Genomic DNA, 19,370 nt, shown 5'->3' with positions numbered 1-19,370 from the left:
ATTGTTAATCAGTTCTCACAATCATTTGCAATGTCATCCCTCCTGAGTGAAATAGAGCAGCCTAAATGACTTAATACTTTACCAAAGATGAGGTCTGTCATAGACACAGGGGGAAAAAACATGTCCTGCTGACAGCTATGTCTGTACAGTCTTAGCCAGACATTACACCTGCAGAAACTGAAAAGACACTAGAAGAGAAAAGGCAGAAACTATTAGAGCTTTTCACTCATGAGGGCTTGTCTGCCACTGGAAACAAAGTTTAGCAGGTCATGGTGCCCTTCTCCGTTTGTCCCAAGAACACAATGTGTGATTTGAAAAGACATCAGTAATGAATATTTGAAGCGTTATTTGGGAAAATTATGGAATAAATGTTTTCAGCAGAATCCCAGCAACACTTTCAAAGTTGTCCTGATTATATGCAAAAGTAGAGTCACTACTCCATATGTTTTAGATACTGCTGGATCAGTTAGACTCTCATGCTCCAGGCAGATGTAAGTATAGGCTTTCACTGTCAATATTTTTTCTACAATTCTAATAATAATAGAATATTATTGCAAATTTTGTATATTTGCATTTTTATTAAAGTTTAATTCATTCGTTTCAGTGGGCTTCTGCCTCTTTTGCTGATGTTGAATGGTTCCTGACTTGGCAGAGGGCCCTCAGTTACAAGCATACATTTAAATTTTCTCTGCTAGCAACCCTCTTTGAATCACAAATTGATGGTCTTTGTTAATGACTTAATCTTTTACTATAAATTCTGCTTGTGTACAGCGAGTAATGGAGGCGAACCACTGTATGGTTACCATAGAGAGCCATGTGGTGACTGTAGACTTGCTACTATTTTTCCCTGCTTGTAAAACTTCCAATTCTAGTACCATTAAATTCTTCCACCTTTCCCAGCTTGTATGCTATTTTTTGTAATGCAGAGGACCTTATGGAACTGACTTCTAACTAATACTCACTCATTTACTCAATAAAACTCATTCACTATTAGTCCTACTCACCCACACATTTAGCAAGCTGAATATTCCTTCTCCAGAAGGGGGAGCCATCCAATAGTTTAAATGTGCAATGTGCTTCACATCAGTGGCACTGTGTGTCCATGTTCTTCCAGATATTGGTAAAACCCAGAGCATGGATCTAAAGCTCAGTGAGGTAAAGTCACCAGCAAGTGGACATGGAAGATGCTTCAGAAGAAACAGCTGTTCCTTCATCCTCAAATGTATACTTTGATGAGGAAATGTATGGACTTTCAGTGGACTCGGTATTGTGACTTTGCCTTCATGATTTAACTATAATACATATAGCTAAAGTTTGAGAAATGTCAATATGATACAGACGATTTTCTTAACAAATATTGTATTGTTGGAGCTTTGCAGTTTTCCTCAGAATGTTACATTGAATATATGTCCAAAATCAGACAAACTATGATAGACTTTCAGTGACATGGCTCAGAAAAGTCATATGAGAACCCATTTGATCAATGTGTTTTAGCCACATACAGTAAAAAAGTAAATTAAAAGTCAAGATAATTTAGTTTCAGACTCTGACAATCACACAATTGCTAAACATGTAATTATGTCATTTTATAAGTAAATGTTAAAAACATCTTGCTCCCCAATAACTCAACAAAGTCAAGCACCCTTGTACAAACAAAATTTCTATTAGCAATTCAGTCTCAGCAGCTTGTCAGACTTGATGCACAGAGATGGAGTTGAATGCAGTATAACAGAGTTTGATGATAAACACGGGTAATCAAAAGGTGTAGTCAAAAAACAGGCAAAGTCAAAATCCAGCAGACAGGATAGGCAAACAAACTTCCTGTTACGGCCTGGAGCCTAGACGAGGTCATAACACAATCCAAAATGGGAATAGGCAATAGAGAGAATCCAGATAACAAGCAGTATAGATGGTAACCAGGGAATATAATACACAACAACAATAACAACAGCGATGGTGACAGCACAGAAACCTATGTCAGGCAAATGAGCATTCACAAAGACAATCTGGACAAACGGAAATTAAATAGATAAGAAACATTATGAAAAATAAAACTCAGGTGAAATTAACAATCTGGGGAGTGGGATCAAACTGGAGGTTTGTGGGTAATGTAGTCAGATACGGATTTAGTCTGTTCAGGCTGTGTGATACAGCTACAGCCAACCTTATAGTGTATATATCATATCTTTCAATATCATCTGAAACAGAAAACATTTTTTAATTAGTTATTGAGTTGGTTTTGCCAGAAACACCTAGAAACCCTGAAAATGTCCACAGTCCAGTTTTCCAAATCTATAGAATTCTAAAATGAAATTGCTTTCAAATAGATAGATAATAGATCAATAGAGGCTTAGTGAGGAAGAACCAACCCAATGGTTGACTTAATTAGACCACAATTTTTTAAATATTCTAAAATGTGTAGGATGTCAGGCCATTCAGATGTTTAAGATGAGTAGACACACCTGAATCTAGTGTCTTTCGTGGAAAGATTCCAGCAATAGGTGTTGGTTGAGGTTGAAGGATGTAACCTTTTCCCACACAACACTTTTATGGTTATCTGGAGAGTCTGATGACCCTTCTCAAGACTACCTTGAAAACTTGTTTTTAATTTTATAAGTCAGCAGTAGGTGGAATCAGGTCCAGCTGGTTCACACTGTGAGCAAAGGTATATGTCAAATAAAGACTCCTCCCCCTTTTTTGACACTAAAGCATATAAGCAAGGGTCAATAATGAATGAGACATTGCAGCCATTCACAGAGGTACAGTGGTTCATTCAAGACTGAATTCATCCTTCAACACAAACATGAAAATGGTGTCTAAGGGGCATCAAATGTTGGGCCTCATTTTGGCATTGATTGGGTTTGTGGGGACAATTCTTATCTGTGGTTTGCCAGCCTGGAGAGTGTCAGCTTTCGTTGGGGCCAACCTTGTGACTTTCCAAATTTATTGGGAAGGCTTATGGATGAACTGTGTAGTGGACAGCACAGGGGAGATGCAGTGTATGCCCTATGAATCTCTCCTTGCTCTTGATCAGGATCTACAGGCAGCTCGTGCCATGGTGGTCATCGCCATTGTTGCTGGAGTCACTGGAATTATGCTAGCTTTTGTAGGTGGGAAGTGCACCCACTTTGTTCCAAATGAGGAATCTAAGGCTAAAATTGCCATTGCTGGTGGAATCATGTTTATCATTTCAGGACTTCTTGTCCTTATTCCAGTTTGCTGGATTACAACTAGTATCATCAGGGACTTTTACAACCCTGCCCTCGTGGATGCCCAGAGGAGGGAACTGGGCTCTTCCCTCTACATTGGCTGGGCATGTGCTGGCCTGCTCTTTCTGGGTGGAAGTCTCCTCTGTAGCTCATGTCCACCAAAGGATGATTCTCCCTATCGTGTAACATATTCACAGGCCAAATCTGTTGACAGCAGCAAAGTTTACGTGTAAGACAAAAATTCAGTTAAGGTTTGGTCATTCTGGTTGAGACATTAATATATCTCAGGTAATGGACAATTTAATAATTTTAAACTGATCAGTGCCTATTATTTTTAAGTCTGTGAGGACTCTAAGGCTGACTGCTATCACCAGTGGCATGGATTTGTACTCTATTCCTGGACTAGAAATGTGACCATCTGGACTAGAAATGAACTAGTGTGCCGAACTAGAAATGCCACCATCGCTAACTTTTACAGCACTGACCTCATCAATGCCCTGAGGAGGGAACTGGGCACCTGTCACTTGTCAACTATTCAGTGTCTATTAACTTTGTCTGTCTGTGGTGAGTAAATATTCATAGAAATATTGGTCATGTTTTGTTGACAGAAATAAAAAAAATAAAGCAGTCTCATTTAAAACATCATAAAGGTGCATAGGTTTGAGTTTAATAATTTCCTTTTAAGTTGTTTTATTCAGAAATATGTTGTTTGCACTATGTGTATATATTGTACTTCTGTTTGTACTATATAATCCTGGAAATAACAAATATATACCCCTTTACTGTTACTGACATTTATATACTGCATAACCACTCTTGTGTATATGCCAAACCTTTGCAATTAGAGAATTGCTGTTTTGCAAAACTAACTGACCTGGATGCTTTATGATTTATAACCAAACTATATCTATAAAGGTTTTTTTTTTTTTAGCAATTTAGAAGTTTTCTGTTTTCTTGGGTGCTTGTGGAACTTTTTTTTATGTGTTCATTCATGTGGAAGCACTCTAGGGCAGAGCTAATTCCTTATCTGGTAATTATTAGATAATTCTGGAATTTCATATGTTTTTATTAAATATTTTATTTAATCTGTAATTTATTTCTGATTCTATTAATACATGCAATGTTCCTTGCGTTATGACATGTCAACAGATCAATCATACATGTAACCAGATTTTGGATTTGAGGTCTAGAGTTGATTACCTATACTAATGATTTTTAAAGAAGCTTAAATCTGTATGTTTAATCAAATATTTTATTAAGTCTGTACATTATTACCGATTCTATTATACATGTGATATTCCATGCATTATGACATATCAACAGATCAGTCATACATCTGACCACATTTTATTTGAATTCCAGAATGAATACCTATGCTATAGGTAAATCATTGTTTATAAAGATTTATAAAGAAACTTAAATCTATAATTTTATTAAAATAAAATATTAAGAAATGCAGGATGTTATAATGATTTAGCTATCAATAACTGAACTTCTGACTCTGAAAATTTGCATTTCTAGCCTCTGTTTATCCTAGCACAGATGCATCTGCATTTTGTGTTTGAACATGAAACAAAAATATAATTTTAATATTGTTTTAATTGTTTGCTCTTTCTTTTTTACTCTTTCTGGAAACTTTCAGATCAGAAATTTTAAGTTAGAGGCTGGATGTCTCAAATCATGTTTTCCTCCCTCCCATTTTAGTTCCATCTAGAGACACTGACAATCAAGAATGTTCTGAATATGTTTTCTTAGAAGTCCTCTGACAATCAAGAATGTTCTGAATATGTTTTCTTAGAAGTCCTCTGACAATCAAGAATGTTCTGAATATGTTTTCTTAGAAGTCCTGTGCTCAGCAAGAGCAGGAATCTAGTTCAACTGGAAAAGTATAATACTGGCTTCACACTGTGAGTAAAACCATATTTCAAACAAAAAGTCCTCCTTGTTTTTTTTTCTCATAACACTAGAGCAAATAAACAAGGATAAGTAAATGACTGTGGCATCACAGAAATTTACAATGGGCGTGGGAAACGTAGCTTTGGATTCTATGGGAATTCATCCTTGCAAAGCAAGCACGAAAATGATGTCTAAAACACAAATGCTGGGTTTAATTTTGGCACTGAGTTTACAGAAACAATTCTTATCTAATGCTTGTTTGCCCATGTCACTATCGCCTAGACATCTACTAACCTGGTCTTCCTGGGTGGAACTTTTCTCAGTAGTTCATGTCGAACAAAGGACAAGACTCCTTATCACAAAATGATCACAGGTAAAATCTGTGGACATCGGTTAAATGTAGGGGAGGTATATTCACTTTAACTTCAGTCACATTGAGTGCTTTATATTGCCTAAGTAATATAAAGCATCTGACAACTATAAATCTGTTAATATGAAATATATTAATAATCTGAAAGTACTCACAGTGTTTAAGTACAAACAGTGACATTTTGTTTGAAAGAAAAATAAATTTTAAGCTTTTTTAAATTCTATTTAAAACAGTTAACTCTGTGTTTTTTACTAAACGGGAAAGAATAGCCTGCCAATATAAAAATAAATCAATAATTTGCTTTTAAGTTACACAGAAATATTGTGTAACTCTTGTAATATGTTTCTTTTTTTAATCTATGTTTATGGTCTTCCTTTACTGCTTAAGCACTTAGTTATTACTGAACTATTGTGTTTTAAACGTTTAACGAAATAACTTGAATAATTTTTGCAATTAGAAAATGCAATTAGAACTCTAACCACATTTACAGATATTAAGAAATAAGTGTCATGCTCACGGACCAGTCCGTCCCCCGTTTCCCTGGCTACCTAACCACTTCCGTGTTTTCCCACTATCGTCTGTTCCCATGGTTCCCTGTCTCTTGCCCTTTTGCTGTTCCTCGTTTGTCCTTCATTAGTGTTCCTATTTAAAGCTTGGTGTTGGGTCTTGTGTTTGGTGGTCATTTTCTCAACCCGCTTCGATCTCGCCCATCTACGCCCCCCTGCATTTTTTTTTAATTAAATGTAATTTAGTTTTTAAATTTCTCTCTCTGTGCCCCAGGTTAGCTGCCTTCCCTGTTCGTGTTCTCTTGTTCTAGTTCTGTTCTCCCTACCGAAGTACTTCCCCCTATTTGTCCATGTTGTCTTCCCAATTTAGGTTCGCTAGGTTTATTCTGTTCCCTCCTCCGTTGTACTTTCTCACTGTTCTCTCGTTTACGTTACTTTTCCTATTCATTTTCGCCAGTCTTCTCTTTTCGCGTCAGGTGTTCTCCCATTGCTTCGTTTCTGTTTTAGGTTTCTTTTCCCGTTTTTATATACGAATAGTGTTTTGTCTGGTTTTCTTTTTAGTTCTGTTACGTGTTTTGTCTCTATTGTCTTTAGTCTAGCTAAATGTAGCCTGGTTCGGGGTACTCCCCTTCCTTTTCTTCTTCCTCGTTTGTCTTAGTTTTATGCTTCGTTGTTTTCTCGTTTGTCTTTCCTTAGTATTTTAGTTCCCAGGTTTAGTGTTCATCCTCACCCTGGGTAGCCTGTTTTGTTATATATTGTGTTCTGCTGGTGGTGTTAAACGTATCGTTCATTTGCACTGTCCGCTCTATAGTTTATGGCTTCCCCTGCTTTTGATTCAGCTCACTCGCATGTCAGAGGCGATGGTACTACTTATGTGTGTTCGCCCTCAACTTTCCACGTTACAATAAGCCATGTTTCACTAACTTGAGCATTAATAAGTGTGCATCAGATTTTCCGAATCATATGAAATGTATATCCGTAAAAATAATTGTAAATGTATTCGGTTTCTTGAAAAGTGCTATTTTAAATGTCAATTGTTATGTGATGTCAGATCTTCCCTTGTTCGACAAAGAATAAAACGATAACGTGATTTAAGTGTAATTGCACATGTATGTGTTGTCATGGTGCTTCAAGTACCCCGCTCAAGGAACATACCACCTACCACACACTCCTATCTACTCCCAGTCACCTGATTACTGACTGCCAGCACCTGGGACTTGTTTGCCTTTTTGTTTCTTCCCTATATAAAGCCCACAGGGACTCTCCTTCAGGACGGCAAGTTATAGCTTTCCCTTCAGCAGCCACACACGTTGAGTCGTTATTGCTAGCGTGTTTGCTTTTCTTTTTGTACTTTCAGCCAGCTCGACTCTACTCTTTTCGTCCATTTATTTATCTCTTATCCATTTGTTAATAATTATGGAGAATAAAGAAACTCTGCATTCATGTCTCGTTCTCTCCTAAGGACATACATTCGCCAAAATAAATAGGCCGCTTCAGAGTCCTGGGCCTAAACAGGCTGTGAAGAATTATCAAAATCAAATGTAATGTCGATGACTGTTTATGCAAAATATGCACTTATCCGGAAGGATTCATTTGCATATAGTGACCACCTTGATGCCAAGTTTGGTGTTTCTAGCTTTTACAGTCTTTACTGCACATTGCATTTTAGGCCAGAAAAATAATAAAAAGAAAGAAAAGAAAAAAACCTAACAATAGCAATAGGGCTCCAAGCAGTATGTGCAAATAAACAGGATGGTACTGGTGAAAGTTCAGCCAGGTAATTACTGTGGATAATTTACAGGAATTGTTTTACAGTGTAATTGCCCTACTGTCTTACGTATATTTCATTTCAACTCTTATGTGCATGATGATTATGGTTATGCTGGCATGACAAATATTTTGGACACCCCTCCTGACTTCATGCTGTGTTGTAGATGTATCGGTTCGTATCATGAACCCAGGTCCCCAGGCCTTTTTGGCTCTTGTTTCTTTTATTTTGCCTATCCCCAGTATATTTAAATATTTCTTGGTGTCTTTTTTACAAACTTTAATTTCATCTTCCCTTCTTCCAGCTCTTCAGCAATGCAACAATTTTAATTATTCGACTTTTCCTAAAAACTGGTCAAAAATTCAGAATACATGCACTTAGAAAAAGAGCATTTTCTGTGTTAGAACTCTTTTCCTCAAAGAGTTTAAATTGTTAATCATTGAATTGTTAAACATTTAAAGTGCTTTTTTTTAAAGATACAACAATGTGATTAATTCAAACTTGCAGTAAGGAAAACCTTTGCCTAATCTAAGAAGTTTGAGTTTTGTGAGCATAGGTGCACTCGAGTTTACTCAAAATAAGATGTGGTAAGTTGCCTTAGAATTTAAAGTTGACCACATTATATGAGGTGAGTACAAATACAATTTTTCCACCTTGGCTGTCCAATTTTTTTTTTCATTTTATTTTATTATTTATCATGAGTTACAAATCCTCTAATCTCTATAGAGTCCATATGTCTCAGCCCAGTGGACTTGCCCACTGCCACATACACACACACACACACATACACACACACACCACACCTTCCCTATTCCATATCACTTGATTATTGTGTGCCTGTACCTGTCCCTTGTATGCCTTTTATTTCTACCTTTATTTAAGCCTACAGGAATGCTCATCCAGTTCTGCACATTGTTCCTTGCTATTGAATTCGAGAAGATGTCTCAAGTATTACTGCTGCATCAAAATGCCCCATGTTCTACTGCCAACGCTGTTTATTTCCATTTGATTTTGGCCAGCTTGGTGCTGTGATCTAGGTTTTAATGGAGAATGCTAATGGAGAATAAAAACACTCCAAACATGCATCTCACTCCCTCCCTTCCACATGACACCACATAAGTAAACATTAACCCTTTGCCATTCCAACTCCCAAATCATGAAATTCAGTAATTACATGAATAAATTTTAAATATCTTGCTCCCCAATAACTCCACAAAATCAAGCAACCATGTGTTGCTTCATACATGTCTATACATTTTCATTTTAGCAACACAAACAGTCCTATTAACAGTTCAGTCTCAGCAGCTACAGCCAACCATAGTGTATATATTACATCTTTCAATATGGTCTAAAACAGAATTAATTTTTAAAAAGAATTTTAAATAGTTATTGATTTGGTTTTGTCACAATCATCTAGAGACCCTGAAAATGTCCACAGTCCAGTTTTCCATATATATATATATATATATATATATATATATATATAGAGAGAGAGAGAGAGAGAGAGAGAGAGAGAATTTAAATTCTGGTTAGGCTGATGAGGCTTAGTAAGGAAGAACCAACCCAATGGTTGTTTTAATTTGACCAGAATTGTTTAAATATTCTAAAACGTGTAGGATGTCAGGCCATTCAGGAACTAGACATATTATTCCAGTGAGATCACACTAATAGTCACATTAAAGATATTATGTGCTAGGCTCCTCCCCCTTTTTTGACACTAAAGCATATAAGCAAGGGTCAATAATGAATGAGACATTGCAGCCATTCACAGAGGGACAGTGAAACATCTGGGACAGTGGTTCATTCAAGACTGAATTCATCCTTCAACGGAAACATGAAAATGGTGTCTAACGGGCGTCAAATGCTGGGCCTCATTTTGGCATTGGCTGGGTTTGTGGGGACAATTCTTATGTGTAGTTTGCCAGCCTGGAGAGTGTCAGCTTTCATTGGGGCCAACCTTGTGACTTTCCAAATTTATTGGGAAGGCTTATGGATGAACTGTGTAGTGGACAGCACAGGGGAGATGCAGTGTTTGCCCTATGACTCTCCCCTTGCTCTTGATCAGGATCTACAGGCAGCTCGTGCCATGGTGATCATCGCCATTATTGCTGGAATCTCTGGAATTATGCTATCTTTTGTAGGTGGGAAGTGCACCCACTTTGTTCCAAATGAGGAATCTAAGGCTAAAATTGCCATTGCTGGTGGAATCATGTTTATCATTTCAGGACTTCTTGTCCTTATTCCAGTTTGCTGGATTACAACTAGTATCATCAGGGACTTTTACAACCCTGCCCTCGTGGATGCCCAGAGGAGGGAACTGGGCTCTTCCCTCTACATTGGCTGGGCATGTGCTGGCCTGCTCTTTCTGGGTGGAAGTCTCCTCTGTAGCTCATGTCCACCAAAGGATGATTCTCCCTATCGTGTAACATATTCACAGGCCAAATCTGTTGACAGCAGCAAAGTTTACGTGTAAGACAAAAATTCAGTTAAGGTTTGGTCATTCTGGTTGAGACATTAATATATCTCAGGTAATGGACAATTTAATAATTTTAAACTGATCAGTGCCTATTATTTTTAAGTCTGTGAGGACTCTAAGGCTGACTGCTATCACCAGTGGCATGGATTTGTACTCTATTCCTGGACTAGAAATGTGACCATCTGGACTAGAAATGAACTAGTGTGCCAAACTAGAAATACCACCATCGCTAACTTTTAAAGCACTGACCTCATCAATGCCCTGAGGAGGGAACTGGGCACTTGTCACTATCACCTACACATCTGCTGACTTGCTCTTCCTTTTCTTGGTAACTCACATCCAACAAAGGGCAAGACTCCTTATCACAAAATGATCCCAGGTTAAACTTATGGACATCAGTAAAGTTTACATATGTGAGGGATATTCCCTTAAACTTCAGTCACACTAAGTGCCTTATATTGCCTAGGTGATATAAAATTTTTGTCAATTGAATTATATCTTCATCGTTAACTATATGTGTTTTTTACTAAGCAAGAAAGAATAGTCTGTCAATATGGAAAAAAATTCTTTTAAGCTATACAGAAATATTGTTTACCTCTAGCAATATGTTTTTCTAAACTGTGTTCATGTTCTACTTTTACTGTTTAAGCACTTAGCTTCATGTATGTGTCTTTGGCAATCACTGAACTACTGTTTTAATCATTTAACTAAGTTTTGCTTTCAAACTGAAGTGCATCTAACCGCATTTACATAAATTGTTAAGAAATAAGGCATGTATCAATAATTTTTTACAAATTTGTGTCAGTGGTCCATTTTTATGTACTGTTTAAGCATTCAGATTCATCTTTACATCTACGTGCTTGTTGTCATTATTACCTCCGTGTTTGCTTTTTTTTGTGCTTTCAGCCATCTCAGTTCTGTGCTCTTTGTTTATCTTTATTTAATTATGGAGAATAAAGAATCTCCTTATCCATAATTTTGTCTCACTCCCTCACGTTTTTGTTTTCTTGAGACAGAAATGATTTGCTATTGCAGAAAATCATATTGGCAGAAATGTATGCAGTAGCCTAAAACAATGTAAAAGTATTGTTAGTTTAATAAAACCATAATGATACATAGCAGTAATATTAGCCTATTAAAAAATAGCATAATCTGGTTGAATAAGCCTTTGTGGAAGCCAGCATTTTAACATGGGTGTTCTTATGGATAAACCCTGAACTCCACTGTGAATATGCATGTGACTTCATTCTGGTTATTCCTCGAGATTTCTAGGCCACTCTAACCCTCATCAGTGATGTAGTCAGCATTGGTTTAATAATTAAGGTCAGACAGATACACAGATGATACTTTGACCAAGAGGACCACTATCCAAACCTCTGCAATGGAAAAACAGCTGGGGTAGTCTATATCTTTGCAGGTGTACTGTGCCTGATGGCTGTGAGCTGTGCTTCCACAGTCCACTAGCAACAAATGTGACAAAAGGGGAGAAGGGGCCCTTCATATAGGATGTGTAACTGGCTTCCAGTTACAGGTGGAGGCATATTGATCTTCACATAATCCAGATGCTGCTAATAATTGGAACCAAATAACACTCTTCAAGATGTGAGTTTAGTAACTGAAGAAGCACAAACTTGTACAAGGCTGAACTAAAGCTGCTCCAGCAAGAGCCAATTTGTCCGCTTTGGTTGACCTGAGGAAAAAAGATTTGTTTTATTTTTCTTGTTGTGGCTGTATAAATATGAATAGCCCATAATTGCTAAAGTTAGACCAAAGTAAATTATCATTATCACTCTTTGATAGGATTGCCCCATGGGACACAGTGAGGGGCAGGCCAGAGCTGTTAAAAAAAGTGATACAAATCAATGCCCTGTTGTCACATTTCCATCAGCTTGTGCAATATTTCCTTACATTATGCTATCATTGAACTTATCTTAGCTTGCTATCTGTCTATCATATAGACAGCTATAGGAAAGAAGCTAACAGCTAATCTCAGTGTAATGTGGGTGTTTCTTTCTAGTTTTCTAGCTTTGGACATGAGCTGCTAGCTATATAGGTACATGTCTTTTACAGCAGTGTTAAGATCAAGATGCACAATCATACTAATTTACAAGAAACTGGGCTATATTTTCAATAATGTTTTAGCTGTTAGTATAAGTTACTGTTATACTAACAATACAGTTTTTTATGTAATTAACCTTAAAACAATTCCCAAATTTCTTTGTGATTAAATGACCATATTTAATGGGGTGGGAGGACTGGAGGGCCTTTTTTCAGATTAGAGCAAATGCCCCTCCAAATGTTTGTGCACATCCCTGATGGAGGAGTAATCTCATCTTTGTTGTAGGCCTTGCTGGTTTATGGGAATTGCATTCAAAGGTAAAGCTTTATCAGATTCAGAATTTTAACATTTCAAAATGCAATCCAAAGGAAATAGTATCAATAAGCATAATTATATTACATATGACATGTGAACAACTTGTTTTAGTGCCCAGGTTTGTTGTTTTCAAAATAAAAAACTGAAGGGCTGGACTTGTTTTTGAAATCCATTCCTGAAGGGCTAGAGTCCAGCACGCTTTGGGAAATTCCATTGCTCAATTATACTTAATACAACATAATGTTTTGGCCATTGGCAGAATGATGTTTATTTAAACTGAAGCCTCTTTTTTGAACTATGGTCTCTTAGCCTGTTAAAGCACAACAACTATCTTTCAGTTAATGGGTGAAAACAACCTACTGAACAGAAGACGCAATACTTTCTCAACTAAACAAATGGCAGATGGCATATGTTATGGAATAAAATAACTTTACCAATTCAATACCATTCATAAAAAGACAGAAAAGACTGTTCTGCTGCCAGGTTTTTAACTTTGTTACATACCTCACTATTACCCAGGCATTATGGAGATACTCACTGGAAGCTTATTAAAAGCTTACACATCACATGATGGTATTTATAGAAGAAAAACCAGGGAAATTCTTTCAGACAATCATCTTGAAACTACAAACTTCAGATAGGAGGTTTTATGAATCTAAAGTTAAAACCCTTACATTGGTTCCAATAAACAGCACCTTGTACCAACACAACATGAAGAAATAATGCACGTCTGCCAAAAAAACCCCATAAACTGTTAGAATCTCTTTCCTGTCTACAGTAACCAACTATCTACAGTACTAGTTCACTTTCATACTCATATGGTTAACTGTCTAGGCTATATCTAACATACTAGCATCCGAGAATCACACAAGTAGTTCTAGAAATTCTAAAGTAAAAAAAAAAAAGAATAATCAAATTAAAATACATAAAAACAGAAAATAAATAAATAAACATTAAAGAAAACTAAATCTTAAAATATGCCCGGGGTCATTGAGGCTTTTGACTGATTGCTAACAGCTTGCTATAATCAACAAAGAAATATGGTATGCTATAAAGTTTATTATTGTTTAAACAAGCCAAGCTTTAAAAAAAAAACTACTCAGCATATACAAAACTTACTTACTGGTGGCTTCTGGCAACTGGCTGGTGGCTTCTGGCCTTGATGTGTTTGTTTGGGTGTCCCAGATTGTACAAAATATATGTACTGGTGGTAATGTATAAAAGAATGTTTAGTATAGAACTGGTTGTAGTGTTTACAGTGTACAGTGTCACTCAGATATTGAATAGTTAAGTGGTCTGTATTTTGTGTGTTTTCCTGGTTTAATCCCCAAGGTTTTCTGCTCAGTAAGTGTCTGCAAGAAGTATAAATAGAGTTTGTGGGGACATTTACTCATTTTCACACCCCAGTCAGCACCCACTCAAGAAACCATTCACACCAATCACAATTCACAACTACTTCCTTGTTCACAATCACCTGTTTATTGCTCCCCATCATTCTTTCTCCTATTGAACCCCCACAGGTGCTCTTCTGTAGCACTTCACAGTTTATCTGCAAAGCCGGTCCTGACTCACATGCAAGTCTATCGAGCATTGTTCAATTCCACATCTATTGAATTACTCATACACTTATTTAAGTATTGTTTTGTTTTCTTTAATAAAATCCTGCTATTGACTATATCTCTTGCCTCTCACTCCTGTGCTCAGCAAGGTCATACCCATGTAACAACTTGGCTTAATCATTAAACAACAATGCTGAGAAACCAGGAAAAGACCACAGGAGCAAGACATTGAGTCATCCCTAGAGGGGGGTAATTCTCAAAATGCAGTTAACAATTTTATATATAACAGATGGGTGGTACATATATTAGAATATTCCCATTTATGATGGGGCCTTCATGGACTCCAAAGTTTAATGGGGAGTAAATTGAGAAGAGCATGGTGTTTCAGGGGTGGTTGAGTATGCAAGAATCAATGTTTGACATGCAGTCATTCTGAGAATGGTTAAAAGGTGTGTATGTTAATTAGTCATTTGTAGGGAGAAGCTAAACAGGAGATATTGGCTTTAGAAGCTATAGAATGGTCAATAGCAAAAAATATTTTGGAATGTTTATGAAGCATTTATGTGAACTAGTTCATAATTCAAAGTTTAATTGAACAACTGAACTTGCACAAGTAGAGGCATTTTGTCCATTATCAATGATGTGTATGATCTACTTGGATTCATAGCATCATGTGTCTTTACTGCAAAGCACATCCTGCAGGAGTTATGTAAGATGAACTTCAGATAGGATGAAAAGATTTCATATGATTACTTTCAGCAGTGGCAACGGTGGCTAATGAAAAAAACAATAAACAATAAACAGCACTTTAGAATCAGTTAATGCATCAAACCAGTGGGCTTTGGAGAAATCTTCTCAATGACACCACTTTGTGATGCAAGTGTCAAGGGCATATGGCACTGTGTTTTACCTTAGGATCACTAATGTTCAAAAAAGTGAATATGGCATTTATTATAGGAAAGTGAAGAGTAGCAGCAATCAAACAAATTACCACACCAAATGATAGATTTGACTACATCTTTAATGGTAGTAGGTATGAAAAAGATACTTTTGTGAGCTACAGCTTCAACTAATTCAGCATTTTGAACTCTTAGCACTTCAGTCTTGAACTACATTAAAAACTACATTAAAAAAAACAAAAAAACAAACAAACAAGCAATTTCAGATGTTTGTGGCCAATGAATTTAAAGCCATTAGGGAAGCATTGACTGTTAGACAGTGGGATTATCAATGAGAGCCATAGTCTTTGGGCAGCTCCTAAAGTCCTTGTTAAAAAGAGGGCTAGTACCCTTCAGTTTTGCATTTACTAAGTTTTAAACTTAATGACATGAACCGCAGAGGTTCTTACCCCCTTACTCACATTTAGGAATCTTTTGCTTCTTTGAAGAAGTTAATTAGGAAAAGACAGCATTTAAAGCTCAAATGGAGTTATTTCAGTTTAATAGAATTTCACTGGGCCTTTCTAATAGCACAGGTACATTTCAGAGGTTGGTGGAAAGTTCTCATAAGGACCATAATTTTGAAATCCTGATGGTGTTTCATTTATAGTTCATCACCTTCAGGCTACTACTGATGTTTTATTTAAAAAATGTGTAAAATTGGCCGCCCCACTGAATTGTTTGGGGTACCATGGCCCTAAGACCACCAGCGGTATCCCAGGGAATTGGGTGCTGGAGGAGACCCAGGAACAAGTATTTCAGCTATTAAAGGACAAGCACATACAAGCACCCATACTGCCATATGCAGATTAAGACACCATTTTACAAATGTTACACTGACATCTGAAAAGTTCTAAAAGGCTTTGTTTATTTTTACAGAGGTCTGGCAACTCTGAGGATGTCTCCAATACATACTTTTCTCCCCTCTCAGTTACAGCTACACTGACTAATCATGGGTGTCTGAGAGCTCATGCATAAGAAGAGGGCTGATAGCTCTATCCTCTGTATATTACATTGCCCCCTGACGTTGTATGAGCCACAGCTCAAAAAGATGCAATGATTGGCCTTCATGTGCTTTGAAGGAAGCATGTGACAACCCTCAGCTTCCCAGGTTGGTAGCTGAAATATGATGGGGGAGAATAACCTGGTGGTGGGAATTGGCAAACAAATAAATAAATAAGGAACATAAAAGAGTAAATAAATAAAAATGAATTTGTGATATAAATATCACAAATAAATAAATGTAGCATAAAATGCTGAAATAAATGAATAAATATATACTTATGAGAAGAAATAAATAAACAATAAATAAGTATTCTATTATATACTATTATTATATAGTATTCTATTATATAGTATTATATAGGGTTCTACCTGTCTGTTCACAGTTCATGGTTTGGATTTATACAGGGTGAATATATTGTAACAACTATATCTATCAGGTTGTTTTCTTTGGCAATGATGAAAAGCTTTAGCCCCATTACTACTATAGCAATTAATTCAGGTCACTTAAAACTATGCTTGATAGAACATTTCTTAAAAACAGAACTGAATTCAGCATAAAAGGGCTACCTTTTTAGTTTGAGGAACAAAAAAATTAAAAATCGTTGTCTGGTGATTATTTTTTGTGTAAGTAGAGATTAAAAGTCAGGAAGTGGAGTTTTTTGTTGTATGGATGTTTGAAGCCTTATCAGCCCCCTGCTCCCCATTCTTGGATGAGGATCAGTATGCAGTTGCAAGAATCAAGTCTAACTGGAAAGGTAACAAACAGGTTTCATCCAGTGAGCAGGTACTTGCTACTCAAAGACTCTACCCTAATGTTTCCTTGACACTAAAGCATATAAGCTATGGTCAACAACTAAATGAGAGCGACATTTGAAGACTGCCCACGAAACATATCTTTGGTTGTAGCCTAAATCTCTCTTTTCAGTCAAACAAGAAAATGGTGTCTAAAGAACGTCAAATGCTGGGCATCATCCTGGCATTGATTGGATTTATTGGGACCATTATTATCTGTGGTTTGCCAGCCTGGAAGATGTCAGCTTTCATTGGAGCCAACATTGTGACTTCTCAAGTCATTTGGGAAGGCCTTTGGATGAACTGTGTCATTGAAAGCACAGGCCAGATGCAGTGTAAGGTCTATGACTCTGTTCTTATCCTTCCTCAGGATCTACAAGCAGCACGCGCATTGGTGGTCATCGCCATTGTTGCTGGACTCTTTGGAATAATTCTAGCTATAGTTGGTGGGAAATGCACCAGCTTTGTTCCAAATGAGAGCTCTTCAGCTAAAATTGCCATTGCTAGTGGTGTTGTTTTCATTGTTGCAGGACTTCTTGTCCTAATTCCGGTGGCTTGGACCACAAATGCCATCATCAGGGACTTTTACAACCCTGCCCTCGTGGATGCCCAGAGGAGGGAATTGGGCGCTTCCCTCTACATCGGCTGGGCATCTGCTGGCCTGCTCTTTCTGGGTGGAGGTCTACTCTGTAGCTCTTGTCCACCAAATGATGACACTCCCTATCATGTAACATATTCACCAGCCAAATCTGTGGACAGCAGCAAAGCTTACGTATGAGTTTTTTAATTCACTTGAGTGATTATTATTTTAGGCAATGGACAATTTATCAGTTGTAAGTCATCCATTGTCATTTAATATTAAGTCTGTCATTGGTGAGTAAACTCAAAGTACTAAAAGACAATGGACATTTTCTCTTTGAAGAAATGAATGTTTTTGCTGATCAAGAAGAACTTACAATACAAAAAAAGGCTCAAATTTAATCATTTGAATAGAACCTGTTTTATAACAGTATTTTCTATTATATTTTAATACTTTATGTACTTTAAGATTTTGTATAAGCGCTCAGTCTCATGTATATGGAAAATTTTGGGGAATCACTGAATTACTTTCTTATCTAATTAATTTAAACTCTTTGTGGCTCATAGATGAACTGAAATCAGAATTATAACTTCATTTAAATAAACTATGAACACATCCACTGACACACGCACGCGCGCACACACACACACACACAGACACACACACACACACACACACACACACACACACACACACACACACACATCACCATCAATAACCTGATTATTAACCTCGGTTATCTGTTTCTTATTTGTCTTCTCAATTTAAGACCACAAGTTCTCTCCTAGGTAGAGGCATGGTAAAAAGTGCAATAGTTGTAATTGTGTCAGGAACAACAATGTAGATGTTTGACACAGAATTTTTACACAGGTCTGCCATCTAAAAATAATCAGCAAAAATGTTCCCACAATCGGAAACGTAGTGAGCTAGAGAAAGGCTAATTCAAATTGTGCAGCAACCAATCTCTAAACTGTACCTCTGGCTCTATGTTTTTGGATAGCAACCCATCAAATATAGACTGTGTCTATATATGACATATGTGTGACATATGCATGACCCCTATGACATGTACATAATAAATATATAAGATAGGTTGTTGTGGAAATTTACTTCGCTTCGCTTTTCTTTGCTTTGTGTTTCTATAGTCACAGCATAACAGTCCGTAGATAGGCGTGAGAGCCAAGGACATCAGCGGCTCACATGCTGTTCTACCCATAGAGATAGAAGAAGACTGTCCTAACCGTAGAGATAGAAGATGCCACCTGCGCTCAGGCTAACCAAAACATAAAGTTCAGATACCTTGTAGGAGCTGTTTTTTCTTTTTTCCTTCTTTTCTTCTCTGTGTATAAGGGGAGGGGGACTTGTACTGCGGGTCAGTTCTCTTTCTCTGTTATACAGGGGACAGAACTCAATAAACGTTTTACTACTCAATGCATAAGGCTGTCTGTGTTTGTTGTGCTCTCATTTTTTCACCACATAGGTGTACTTAACAAGTTTGTTGTTCTGAATAAAGTGGCTTGCAAGTGGGTGTCCATTAGATTTTGTTTCAGAAAAACTGTAATAATTGATGTTAATAATTGTGTTAATAATAATGTGGCATGTTTTTGAGTTTTTCTTTATTCTTTGAACAATTTCACCTCACAGAAAGGTTACATTTCACTGTTGTTTTCAGTGTAAGATTGAGTTAATGAACCCCACAACCCTTTTTTAATAGCATCTCCTGCTTATCTTTACTGGGATTCCCAATAATTCTGGAGGGCACTGTTAAATAAATGATTTGAAATTATTCTGAAAGTACAAATATCTCAACATTTTACTTAAGTACATGTAACTGAGTAAATATAAAAGAAATATTACCCAAATTGGTGTGTAAGTGTGTGACTAGTGTAAATAAAAT

General features: G+C 36.8%; 3 protein-coding genes across 3 annotated transcripts; all 3 read left to right on the top strand.

Moving 5' to 3' along the window:
• The first annotated feature begins 2,809 nt into the window (after positions 1-2,809).
• Positions 2,810-3,442, top strand: LOC113574153 (claudin-4-like). The gene has a single exon (XM_027004872.2). The coding sequence runs from the start codon at positions 2,810-2,812 to the stop codon at positions 3,440-3,442; it is 633 nt and encodes a 210-aa protein (XP_026860673.2).
• Positions 3,443-9,589: 6,147 nt separating this feature from the next.
• LOC113574206 (claudin-4-like) lies at positions 9,590-10,222 on the top strand. Its single transcript, XM_027004965.1, has one exon. It carries the CDS (start codon positions 9,590-9,592, stop codon positions 10,220-10,222), a length of 633 nt encoding a protein of 210 aa, XP_026860766.1.
• Positions 10,223-17,029: 6,807 nt separating this feature from the next.
• Positions 17,030-17,671, top strand: LOC113574108 (claudin-4-like). The gene has a single exon (XM_027004792.1). The coding sequence runs from the start codon at positions 17,039-17,041 to the stop codon at positions 17,669-17,671; it is 633 nt and encodes a 210-aa protein (XP_026860593.1). The 5' UTR covers positions 17,030-17,038.
• The last annotated feature ends 1,699 nt before the right edge of the window (positions 17,672-19,370 follow it).

Source organism: Electrophorus electricus, chromosome 6, assembly GCF_013358815.1.
Source record: "Electrophorus electricus isolate fEleEle1 chromosome 6, fEleEle1.pri, whole genome shotgun sequence".
NCBI lineage: Eukaryota > Metazoa > Chordata > Actinopteri > Gymnotiformes > Gymnotidae > Electrophorus > Electrophorus electricus.
The sequence above is the reverse complement of the archived record's forward strand: the minus strand, read 5'-3'. Positions and strand labels throughout refer to the sequence as shown.